The sequence below is a fragment of the Eucyclogobius newberryi genome, unplaced genomic scaffold (assembly GCF_026437365.1).
Source record: "Eucyclogobius newberryi isolate DKJ021-1_F unplaced genomic scaffold, fEucNew1.0.hap1 SCAF_4, whole genome shotgun sequence".
NCBI classification, from domain to species: Eukaryota; Metazoa; Chordata; class Actinopteri; order Gobiiformes; family Gobiidae; genus Eucyclogobius; species Eucyclogobius newberryi.
The window spans coordinates 17,430,047-17,442,669 of record NW_027316056.1 but is presented as its reverse complement, the minus strand read 5'-3'; the positions used below and the strand labels follow the sequence as shown (position 1 = coordinate 17,442,669).

Sequence of the window (12,623 nt, the reverse complement as noted above, 5' to 3'; positions counted from 1 at the left end):
TCAGTCTTTTAGTGGCATGTGCAGAGCAACGGAAGCACCAAGTGACCTAAAAACTAGCTTTTGAAGACAAGTCTTTGAGTCTTGAATCCACCTAGCAGTTTAAACAGGTAAGGTAGTTTAGCTCAGTAAGATGGGCGTTTGCGCTTTACAAGGCTGAGCTTGGTTAGAGACTGACCTTTGAGTGTATTTTTTTTTTTTTTTTTTACTTTTGCAAATGTTATCCATCTCAAGTTTGCTTGCCCATCCATAAAAGTCACAGCCACTACTGGTAAACGCTGAAATAAGTGGCACACCATGAGTAATATGTACTTTGTATTGCAATTTTAGGAAGCATAGAGCTGGAGTGGACATCCATTCATGTTCCCAGTTTCTCCTTGAGCTTTATAGCCAGTGGCTCATACCAGGCTCACCCAACAACAGGAGGATCCCTACAATACTTATCAGTGAAGTGGTTCGATCGGTGAGTGCTCCACTACACACCATCATTTGGTTGTTTTCTCCATTTTGTTTTAATCGAGTCCATTCCTATTATTTGATATTTTGTGTGCATTTTGTGTTCATTGCAGCTGCTGGCAGTGTCTGATCTCTTCACGGAGAGAAATCAGTTTGACATGATGTCCTCAACTCTAATGGAACTACAGAAGCTCCACCCACCAGAAGACGAGATCCTCAACCAATACCTGGTTCCTGCTATCTGCAAGGCTGCTGCAGTGTTGGGCATGGTAAGCACCGTGAGCCAACTTAAACTAGTACTTTATACAGATGGATTAAAGTACTCTCTACAATTCCAGGATAAAGTCATAGCAGAGCCAGTGTGCCGCTTGTTGGAGGCGACACTTCGTAGCACTCATCTGCCCAGTCGAATGGGGGCTCTTCATGGGGTTTTGTATGTGCTGGAGTGTGACCTGCTCGATGACACCGCCAAACAGCTCATCCCCACTGTCTCCGAGTACCTGCTGTCTAATCTCAGGGCTATTGCACAGTAAGTTTAATGTGTGAATAATTATATTTACCTCACTTCTTTATATAATAATAAGAACTACCCTGCCTTAGTTGAGTCTGATTAAAGGTGTATATTTCTGTCCTACAGCTGTGTACACTTGCACAACCAGCAGCATGTGTTGGTCATGTGTGCAGTAGCCTTCTACATGATGGAGAACTACCCTCTGGATGTAGGTGCAGAGTTCATGGCAGGGATAATACAGGTAAATCATTAAGAATGTTGTTGGTAGTTGCTTTCAGTTTCTAAATAGTAATGCTGTCATAGATGGGGGTCAGGAGGGCGTTTTCCTTGTAATTTATTAGTGTATAATGTAAGTAAGTTAAATGTCGCAAATTATGATGTGAATTTACTATTACTAGTCTATGGTGTCTATATCTTTGTATTATAGTCTGTACATCTATGATGTCGCTTAACCAAATACTAAACCAAATGAAAAATCTTGACTACAATGTTCATTTTACCGGCCCACTGTTTCTATTCAACATTATAATGTGCTTATTCCATCCACGTTTCAGCTCTGCGGTGTTATGGTCTCGGCCAGTGAGGACTGTACTCCTTCTGTCATCTACCATTGCGTGCTGCGTGGACTTGAGCGCCTCCTGCTGTCCGAGCAGTTGTCCCGAGTGGATGCTGACTCTCTGGTCAAACTCAGTGTGGACAGAGTGAACATGACGTCACCCCACAGAGCCATGGCGGCGCTCGGCCTGATGCTCACCTGCATGTACACGGGTAAGGAAGGCACTAACTTTACAAACTAACCACACATCAGACAAAAGATGGCTTACTACTTAACACCATATTTATTGGTTTAAAACATTCTTTTATGATTACTTACAGAAGTATGCATGCAATCTTAACCACTGACGTGTGCATTCTATGCTAGAAAACCCAACCCAGAAACAGTTGTTGTCCCCTCAAGTGACCTGTGAAAGCCTGAATGTCTTAACACTTAGAGGGCTTTAACAAGTAACAAAAACAAGTCTTGAAGTCCGTATGACACTTCAGACTACGCTTTGCAGTAAAAGAAAGGAAACAAATGAGATTTTACCAAACATTTTGTCTGTTTTTCTCCGATTTGGCAATTTTGGTGACGTTGATAATGTTAATTCCTAGTTCGACATGAGCAACAAATATGACATAGGTAAAGGTAATGCCACAACTGTTGCCTAGCAGTCAGATTGTAAACAAGAGGCAAAATCAATTTACATGAGACAATTTTGAGTATTTTACAAATAATTACACCGGACAACATGTTAAATAGTTAAATGTTTAAAGTGTCATAAAAAGGTGTAAGTTCCGTGCAAATTTTCTCTGCATTGTTGATGGAATGGTGCTTTTTGATGACATAGATGGATGTTGCAGAACTCAGGACTGCTTCCTGTAATTTTCAATTTTTATTTGTCGAACACAAACTGCAACTTGACCGATGTAAAACTATGATAACTATTTACCACAGGTGCTATCTCACCAAATAGCGTCATAATTAGTCACGAGAACATGTCATCTTTTGGTGGCTACTTAAGCAAAGTTCACCATTTCCTACATATGCAACGTTTTACTGTATAAAATGCAATACACTTTTAAGAAGTTATCATGTCCTCTTTTCAGAAAAGGCTATTTTTATTTGAATATATTTTACACTTGATGTACAAGTGCTTGATTTACGTAGTTCATATTTTTTGTTACACATTATTTGCACTGCGTGTTTGCATCCTGCATGTTACCTGTACCAGACAGTATTGGACGTAGTATTTGAGACCTAACCTCTAACCCCTGCAATGACCCTTACTAACTATCGTGTCTAAAGCATGTTGCCCTTTTGTTTTGACCTGTAACCTCAAGGTAAAGGTGGGTTTATTTAAAAAAATAACTAATTTGAAGATTTTGTTATTTCCCCCCAATCCTTAGTAATTGGAAGCAATGCCTTTGCACTCCTACAAAACATTTTATAGAAAATCTTTCAGAAAAACCAGTTGCTACATTGTGTTTTGACCAAAGTTCCTATAATTTGAGCAGCTTTTTGTTCAAAGTCTAACGTGTGTCCCACTGGTCGTCCTCTCAGCGGTGCTTGCGTCGGGTTCAGAGGTGACAGGGGATAGAGGTCAGGTTGACTCTAGCTCTGCCGTAGTGAAGGCGGTGGGCGTCACGGCGGGTCATGTTGGTTTCTCCTCAGGGAAGGAGAAGGCCAGTCCTGCCGCTCGCCCCGCCCACACTGACCCGCAGGCCCCGGACAGCGAGTCTATCATTGTGGCTATGGAGAGAGTCTCGGTCCTCTTTGACAGGTACAAACATCGTACAACAATCAACACAATTGGTTGTAAATCAAGTTTTCATGAATATTTTAGCAACAAGGCTTGTTCCCTAATTATCACAAAGCATCCACTGGTTGTGTTTCCTGTTTGCAGAATCCGGAAGGGTTTACCCAGTGAGGCGCGAGTGGTGTCTAGGATTTTGCCCCAGTTTCTGGATGACTTCTTTCCACCGCAAGATGTCATGAACAAGGTCATCGGCGAGTTCCTGTCCAATCAGCAGCCCTACCCACAATTCATGGCCACTGTGGTCTACAAGGTCAGTAAAGGATTATTTTGAAGTTTCCTCCACTGGGTAATTCACTTCATGCCATTTTGTAGATTAGGTGAGTTGATGATTTAAGTAGTGTTTGAGCTGTCCACATAAGCAGCAGCACATAAATGTCCTAAATCCTCCCTGCTCTCACCCTTATTTCACGCTACACTGTCCTGTCCATTAAACCAATAGACAAAAAAATAATAATTAAAGCTGACTTGGTTGAAAATATGGTCTGATAATAGTCCAAATTAATGTAGTAGACATTTTAAGTACAGATTTAGAGCAGAAGTATGTAAATGCACGTAATACTGTTGATTTTCCCTGCTGTCACTACAGGTTTTCCAGACACTACATGCTACGGGACAGTCCTCGATGGTGAGGGACTGGGTGCTTCTGTCTTTGTCCAACTTCACTCAGAGGACGCCGGTGGCTATGGCCATGTGGAGCCTGTCTTGTTTCTTTGTGTCTGCCTCCACCTCGCAGTGGATCTCTGCTCTGTATCCTTACACGTCAAAGAAACACACTACTTATAGTTTTGAAATTGTTTTGAGATGCTTTCCTTGACTCTCTCTCTTTCACCAGTCTGCCTCATGTGATCAGCAGAATGGGCTCCAGTGAGGTCGTGGATGTAAACCTGTTCTGTCTTGTAGCAATGGATTTCTATCGGCACCAGATTGATGAAGAACTGGATCGCAGGGCTTTCCAGTCTGTGTTTGAGACCGTGGCCTCCCCGGGCAGCCCCTACCACCAATTACTGGGCTGTCTGCAGTCCATCCATCAAGACACATCCCTCTAAGAACAGAAGTGCGAAGAATGGCAAAAAAAAAACCAACTCCTTTGCACTTCTTACTTGTGCTTGAAAATATAGATGATGAAGGAGCAGGATCAGAATGTGTACGTAAATGTAATCTACTGTAGCTGTGTTTATGTCACCAATTTCACCTGTCTAGTAAATTGAAGCGAAATGTAAAAAAAAATAATAATCTGAAAATGCCTCAAATTTAAGGTGATGACATCAATGGCTCCAGACCATTCCACAATACAAGCCTCAGCACCTTTATTGTGTGTCAATGCTGCACTTTGACAAAGTTTCACAGAAATCCCCCAAAAAGTTTTGACAGGGGTGTCAAAAATGCCTGCTTTCAGTTGTATTTCAAACCATTTTTATATTTTGTATAGTCCGCTAATTTATGTTAAAAGTATATTTAATGAAGTGGGAGGCAGGCGTCACCACAGATATAAATTACAAAAGTATGTACATAGAGAAAGTTTTAAAGTATCTATTCTCTATATGTATACATACGTATTTTAGCAGTTCAACTCTTGCAGAGTGAATTAACACAACTCATAAACTGGATTCCCTATATTATAAAAGATTATTTCTGTACTTCTCAGGATGTATGTGACTTATTTACAGAAATTGCTATGGCGTGTCGCATAAAAATATTTGTAACGCCATGATGCATGATGATATATGAAGAAAGCTCCTGAATTTACAACAATGCAATGCCATTACTTGTTCAGAAGATCATAGAAAGCAAAAAGTAGTGCGTTTTAACAATGACTTGACTTTAGCCCAGACGATCTGTGCTGTCACTGTACATACACTTGCCTTAGTAAAGACTGAAAATGTATGTCTTGTACATTGAAACTTGACGCATGTTTAGCATTACTGCTATTCTCACACTGTATCCATATGAGTAGATTTCCTTGGATGCAGTTGCTATGACTGATGCAACTCAATCCAAAAGGAGACTTCTCGACCAACTGCAGCTTTGACAAATCAGACCGAGGAAAGTGTAGCATAGAGTGCCATGTGACTTCTATTGTTGAGCTTTAAATATTTTGTCTGGATTTAATATTCGTAAATATTCCATCAATAATTGTCTATGTGCTGAGAGTATTGATATTTAGCACTTAAACGTTAAACTTAAAAGTTTTTCCATGTTGGTGTTTCAAAATTCAATATGCAATGTGTGACTTTTAACATCTCAGTTTGTACAGTAAAAACATGTCTAATCCTGAAAATGCACAGCTTGAACAAGGCACTGTAAGCAGATTAATACAACCTAATGGATTGTGTATAACTGTCATTGTTGAGAACAGCTCTTGTTTTTAGACAAAGGCAGACTGAAGACCCCTGCGGAGCATAATACGATTACAATAAACCTGAGGTGGTGCTGGAAGGGTCAGTGAACATTTTTCATTTAATTTCAGGATGTCTTAAAAGGCTTTGCCCCTGTCACTCCCACAACAGACGCTGTTCCACCCCTTTGCTTGATCCATAATGTATCACCTCTGGATCAATAGGAATTATGTTCTTGTTTTCTGAAAGTTAAGACTTGGTATGCACGACACATGTGGAACATACAGTAATTTCATCTCTGCAGATTGAAAAGTCTAGAGTCTCACGTTATTGTTTCGACCGCCTGTAAAAATAGAACAAGAGATTGTGCATTTCATGTTAATGTACATTTTTGCAAAGATTAAACACTGCTTATGGTCTTGTAGAAATTAATACATTATTTAAAGATGTTTCTGTCTTGATTTATATATTTAAACTTTTCTCTTCTTTAAATAAGAGTAGAAATTGTCTTCAGCTCACCCAAACCCCTCCCATAGGTGATTACATGTATTAACAGGATTACAAAGTTACAACCATATGGCCCAGGAGCTAAAATCATGACCACTATGTCACAAGAAACCAAAAGTAAACTAAGTCAAGCTTATATATGTTCTTGTCTGCACAACATAGAGCCACGAGTTTCCTGCATGTCCTTTGCAGCCAGTGTCTACTCATTTTTGTCTTCATTTCAGTCCAAAAGTGCACTCTTGATCAAACGTTTGGCTGATGTAAGCAGTGTAATAAACTTCCTAATTGATTTAGCCCTGCACAGAGTGGTCTTCCTCTCCTCCCTCCCTCTCCTCCGGTCTTCCTCTTAAGGCTACTTCGCCAGATGGTGCGGCAGCAGCCTTTTTCTTTTGTTTACCCATCGCCTCTCAGAGTTTACCTTACACAGATCCTTGGCTACGCAACTATGGACACGGCGCGACCGACATCACCGCCGGACGCAGGACGGTAAGTTTTGTCGCTCGCTGACTCTCCGTTTCACCCAAAACAGCGTAGACAAAACATGAGAACGAACTTCCTCTGAGTTACAGTCTGCTTTTTCTTTTTTTTTTTTACAACTCTTATTCCTGCCATCTGTCCCCGTCCCCTGGCTGTCTTTCTTTTCCACGCACTGTCACGTTGCTGCCGACGCGTGGTCAACAACTGTTTTTTAACTACTACTACTAAAAGTGTGATAATGTGTAAGTTTTCCACCTGTTGAATCTGTGACAGGCGATACTTTTTTCACATCTGTGGCGCCTCAAGCTAACTTTTGTCAATTTATCCACATAACTGTCCACGGGTTGATGGACAGCTCAGTTGACCAATGGCGGCTTCCGAAAGGCTGTGTACAGTTCTGTTACCGTAGCAACTGACCGACATTCCAGATTTCGGGATGCTGGGGGCGGGACTAAAGGATTAGCATGGTTGGTAGCGCGTAGTGGAGTAAGTTTCACCCAAAAGTTTTTTAAATATTTTTTTGGGTGAAAGTGGAGTTACAGACGAGTTAAGAAGCGTGTGTTTGTTTGAAGCATGGGAACAATCAGTGATGTTTGCTCGCCGATGTTTAACACTGAGCGCGCATTTATAGTTTGCTGCTTTGAGCTAATTTGCTAACCTAGCTAACCTCTTTCCTGTCGCTGCGCTGCATGTATCTCGTTTACAACAATGCACCGAACGAACTACAACGTTTGCAAACAAAGAGCTATTATCCTGGCACACAGCTGTCAGATTTGGCCTGTAGTGTTACCATAGTGACGGAGCTCAGGTGCGCGCACCTTTTTAACTCCCGCCCACTCACCTTCCTCGTGCTCCTCTCGTGCACTTTTGTCTCATACCTGTCTCACCTTTACTGTATTTATAAAACTACTCACTGCTGGGGAGACAAACATATACTGTGAACAGATCATTGAAGCCTTCAGTGTCCTTTTGTTTGGTTTCAGATCACATTTGTTGTCTAGTTAAATTGAGATGAGTAGTAAAGTAAGATTAATATTGCTAATATTAATCACATGCATGTATATGTGTAATATAGTTATAGTGGTTGGCTTATATTCATTCATATTCAACATGATTTACTTCTTTCCTTTCCATTATATTTTTATACAGTTAGTTGTGCCTATGACTGAACTTATTTTATCTGCATTCTTCTCTTTTAAAGTAAATTATGATTATTTATAATTTTATTCATCTGTAATGTCATTTAAATACATATTATCTTGTTCTTTCTTGCACTTTGAATTTCTTTGTATGTGAACTTGCCTTGCCTTTTATTAAGAATAAATACTCTGGATAGGAATACTCACCCTTGAAGTTCCTTATGAAGAGGTTTGTGACACAACTGCTCTAATCATTTTCACTGTGTTGACAGGCGCGCAGTTGGCTTGAAATGATAGCACCATGATGATACTGCTCTCTCATCAACGCAAGAATCACAGCTGAGCTTTTCATCCCAGCTGCACTATTTCCTTCAGCTCGCAATCGTCAAGGACCTGGGTATGATGTGAGGACAGAAGTATATTAAGACAGGTGGCACAATGTTTAGGCAAATGGACACATCATCTAAGAGACGTGGGTTCAACCTGCCCGCCCCGTGTCAGCAGGGGCGTATCCGGGCCGTAGAGGTGGCCAGGGGAAGAACTGGCTATGGATTTACTCTGTCAGGTCAAAGTCCCTGTGTCCTGAGCTGTATTCTAAAGGGCAGCCCTTCAGACTATGTCGGACTACGGTCTGGAGACTACATCCTCTCTGTGAATGACATCAATGTTTCCAAAGCCTCCCACGAAGACGTGGTCAAGCTCATCGGCCGCTGCTCCGGTGTCCTGAAGTTGGTCATTGCTGAGGCAGAACGACCAAAAAGACACCATCATCAACGCAATGCCGGCAGCCGACACCACAGCAGCAGTAATATGGACGCCGCTTTTGTGGACTCCTGCTCCAGTGACGACGAATTGGACTATTTCTATGATAACAGCATGAACAACAATAACAACAGCAGCGGCAGGTCCGGGGCCAGAGCCGGTTGGTACAAGCCCAAAACCGATGTGAAGTCCCTGGGCATAAACAGAGCCGAGAGGGTCGTGGCTGAACTACAATCTGGTGGGATTTTTAACATGATCTTTGAAAACTCCAGCCAGTCATCAAGCAGCTCGGACAAAGAGAGGGTCCCACCCGCACCCAAACCACGTCCACTTTCTGATCCAGAGTATCCCCCGTATCGCACGCGCTCCCATAGCAACCCAAACTTGCTGTCTGAGGAGGAGATGGCCCAGGTTGTCAGTGACGATGCCTTTTTAGACTTCAGACACCTTCAGCTCCTTCAGCAAGAGGGGGACGTGGAAGACGGAAGGGACTTGGGCCTTGAGTCAAACGAGGGCATCCTAAATGTAGGGATGATTGTTGGATATCTCGGATCCATTGAGTTGGCATCCACAGGGGCAAGTCTCGAGAATGACAGTTTACAGGCCATTCGAGGCAGCATGAGGCGCCTGCGAGCTGAGCAAAAGATTCACTCTTTGGTAATGATGAAGGTATGTCATGACTCACTATTCACTATCACTTTTTGTCACAATTTTATTTTGCACTACACAAGGTTCACCGTGTTTTAACATTTAATTCATTTGTAATTAGGTTCGGAGCTAGAGGGTTTGGGTTGCTTGCTATTATGGGTTGTTACACAAAAAGAAGTAGGTACAATATATTAAGTGTAGTGTGAAATGATGTGTTGCAATTTTGTTTTTCAATCATGAAACACACTTAATATACTCAATGATAATCCAACTTCTAAACAGCCAGTTTACTGCAAAATGACATTATTATTATACATTACCCTATAGTCAGTTATTTTCTACAATAATGTATCTGTCTTCTGCTTCTCCAGGTCATGCATGACAGTGTTCGCCTGTGCAGTGACAGGGGGCAGGTTTTGGCGACCTATCCCACAGAAAAACTTGCCTTCAGTGCGTGTTGTCCGGATGACCGCAGATTCTTTGGGCTGGTCACAATGCAGGCCTCAGACGACCAAGATGACCGATACTTTAACGACGAGAGTGGTTTGAGGACATCTTGTCATGTTTTTATTGTGGATCCAGAGCTCTGCCAGCACCAGGTATGAAATGTAGTTACACGCTGGATCATTAGCAATTTTACATTGTATTATGTCTGACTCACTTATTTTTCACTTCCCTACTCCTTCCCTGCAGGTTCACCTGAGCGTTGCCTGCAGGTTTGGCTTCGAGTGCACCCCAGACCCTGACACGGGAGGCTGCCTTGAGTTTCCTCCCAGCTCTCAGCCTCTTTTGCAGTTTGTTTCTGTCCTGTATCGAGACATGGGGGACAATATTGAAGGTGTGAGAGCCCGAGCCTTTCATGATCCTGACAACGACGCCCAACAAAACCACAGCACAAGCAGCAACAGTGACAGCGGCATCGGCAACTTTCTACCTGAGGAGAAGAGCAACAGGGTGCTCGTAGTCGACCTTGGGGGACCTCCTGCCAACAACTACGTCCCGGGACCACGTCACTGGGACAGCCCTCCGTCCTCACAGCAGGCCTGGAGCCCCACCCTGGGTGCAGCGGCACACCCTCCTCATCCTCCTCCTCCCGTGGCTCTGAGAAACGGTCACTATCGCCATGAGTCACACCTGGCTGACCTCCCTCAGCCGTTGCCTCTGCCCCATCATGAAATGTCCCGGAGAGGGGTCCACCCACACCACTTCTCTCCAGGGATACGGGGAGGAGCTGCGGGAGGAGCTGCGGGCGGAGGGGCGGAGCCTCAGCGATGGCTACCAGTCCATGTGCTGAGAGACTGGCGGCAGCAGCACCACCTTGGTCTGAGCAGCGACCAGGAGTCCTACGCTGAGTCTACGGACGGATGGTCTTCAGCAAACTGCAGCACCCTGCCCCCACCCATGAGTAAGATCCCAGCTGACCGCTACAGAGCCCCACTGGCCCCTGGGGACCACCTGCCACCTCAGCCTCCGCCTCCACCGTCCCACAGCCAACGGCTGGCTCTGCAGAAAGATGAGTGGGCTAAGAAACTGTTTGGTGACAAGGACAGACCTGTGGGTGAGAGAGGAGACAGAGATAAGAAACGAGGGAACACCAAGGAGAGGGAGAAAAAGGTGAGTTTGTGCTGAAGTACTGCACAAGTACTGAACTACATTATTTTAAACTATTTTATTTCGCGTTGTACTTGCTTTTACTTGCTTCTGTCTTTGTAATGTCTTGTATTAGGACCAGGCCACTTTTCTGTGATAGTGAAAGATGGTGTGTAAGTTTGTGGACTCAGGGTTTTAGGTGGAGTTGTGTTAAAAGTGACTCTGAGATGAGAAGACTGGGCTGTAGATAGCATCCCCCATCACACAGCACTGCTGTGGAAAGTTACTCTGGCCCCTCTGTGTCTGAGACAACAGTTTATTGAAGCTATAAATCTATGGTTGTGCTGATCACTCAACACTGACCGTTTACCCAATTCACCTCAAAAAACCTGCTGATATAAAATTATTGTGGATTTAGCTTTGCTCAGACTTAGAATAACTTTATCCCACCGCTCCAGTATCAGATCATGCATTATGCACAAGGCCAGCATCTGCCACCTGAAAACCACCTGTTTCCCTCTTCTCTGTCGGGGACAGTCACGGAGTCTTGGTTTGAAACTTTGCAAGGATGATGGATTACTTCTGAACAGTATATTGATTATATTGAGTAGAGGTGGGAAATGTATTGAAAAATGTATAATAAAGAAGTTGCAAAAAGAAGATGCAAAAAGAGCTGATTAACTATAAAAACAAATCAAATTTGCTGTGTAAGCTATCTAATAAGTGTGTAAAGCTGTTTGCACATTTCATCATTATTTTTACAGTCCAATCACTTTTTGTGCAATATTGGAACCTGGAACTAGATTGTCATGGTATCATCTGAATATGGTCATTGAGATACTCAACATCGCCCACCCTAATATTGAATTATGTGATTGCTATTCATAACGTCACTTGTATCAAGCTCCCAGTAATGAAATAAAAATGATAATAAAAACTGTAATTTTCCCTCTTGACCTGACCATGTAGATGCTCATTCTCATAAAAGGGAATAAGCCATTGACACAAAAACAGAATTTTGTTGTGGACGTCCCTGAGTATTGGGTCATGTGTCTTACATGGACCATTTCTCGGCTCAATTAAATGAGAGAATGTACAAAAGTGATGCACTCTTTGTTTTTGGCACCTACCAACATTTTTCTTTTGCTGTGGTCAGTGCAGCACTTCTGTTGACAAATACATTGTCACCATTTGGTGGCACTGTTTCACTACCCAAATGATTTGCCATTGTCATTTTTGGACTTAATTCAAATGTATTTCGAATTCTTAAATAAAAGTACCCCTTATCTTCCTAACTGTTATAGTTTTATTCCTTGTGAATTGCAACGTCAGACACTTTACTGTTCAGCTCAGATTATTCAGCTCTATGGTGACAGTATGTAGAGTATTCTTGACCAGTCTATTCCCGTCTGTGGTCCAAGTACTTCTTTCAACAATTGTCTTCAGCTGGAGATCGATATGAACTCTGATCTTGTCTGTTCTCAGAAGTTAAGTAGTGTTGGACCTGGTTTGTGCTCTAGTGCAAACTGTTGTTTTGCCCTTGGGCTGGGCACCTCAACCACCTTGCATAGTATTAAGATGGTCAGACTACTCCAGTATACAGAAGTTACTTAACATCACCAAATGTCTTCTTATTTATTTTATTTTTTAATTCATTCACTTAATTTGTACATTCAAATAATAAATTCCACTTTTCGATCTCATACTCAACATTTTCATATCTGTTTGCTGTACTTACCATCTCATCTTGACACATTAAAAAGTCACAGACCGTTCACGTAGGATTCTGGTTTAATTATCACTTGTTTTTTTCTGGGACGCGGCGGCACATAGCGAGTGTCAG

General features: G+C 42.5%; 2 protein-coding genes across 20 annotated transcripts in view; both read left to right on the top strand.

Annotated features, from left to right (window-relative positions):
- The window catches only part of htt (huntingtin), a 29,384-nt gene extending 23,278 nt beyond the window's left edge, over positions 1-6,106 (top strand). For 14 of the 17 annotated variants that reach the window (XM_072463407.1, XM_072463414.1, XM_072463413.1 and 11 more), the window contains 9 exons: positions 328-460; positions 567-722; positions 792-982; positions 1,091-1,205; positions 1,519-1,732; positions 3,066-3,285; positions 3,409-3,571; positions 3,908-4,068; positions 4,154-6,106. In XM_072463407.1, the coding sequence (XP_072319508.1) occupies positions 328-460; positions 567-722; positions 792-982; positions 1,091-1,205; positions 1,519-1,732; positions 3,066-3,285; positions 3,409-3,571; positions 3,908-4,068; positions 4,154-4,367 (1,567 nt within the window). In that variant the 3' untranslated portion in view covers positions 4,368-6,106. The remainder of the gene's footprint in view (positions 1-327; positions 461-566; positions 723-791; positions 983-1,090; positions 1,206-1,518; positions 1,733-3,065; positions 3,286-3,408; positions 3,572-3,907; positions 4,069-4,153) is intronic. The other 3 variants (XM_072463405.1, XM_072463409.1, XM_072463416.1) reach the window with 1 other exon arrangement.
- A 975-nt stretch (positions 6,107-7,081) lies between these two features.
- The window catches only part of rgs12b (regulator of G protein signaling 12b), an 80,064-nt gene continuing 74,522 nt past the window's right edge, over positions 7,082-12,623 (top strand). For 2 of the 3 annotated variants that reach the window (XM_072464006.1, XM_072464005.1), the window contains exons 1-4: positions 7,087-7,127; positions 8,053-9,211; positions 9,562-9,789; positions 9,884-10,804. In XM_072464006.1, coding sequence (XP_072320107.1) covers positions 8,219-9,211; positions 9,562-9,789; positions 9,884-10,804 — 2,142 coding nt within the window. In that variant the 5' untranslated portion in view covers positions 7,087-7,127; positions 8,053-8,218. Of the gene's footprint in view, positions 7,128-8,052; positions 9,212-9,561; positions 9,790-9,883; positions 10,805-12,623 lie in introns of all 3 variants that reach the window. The other variant, XM_072464007.1, reaches the window with a different exon arrangement.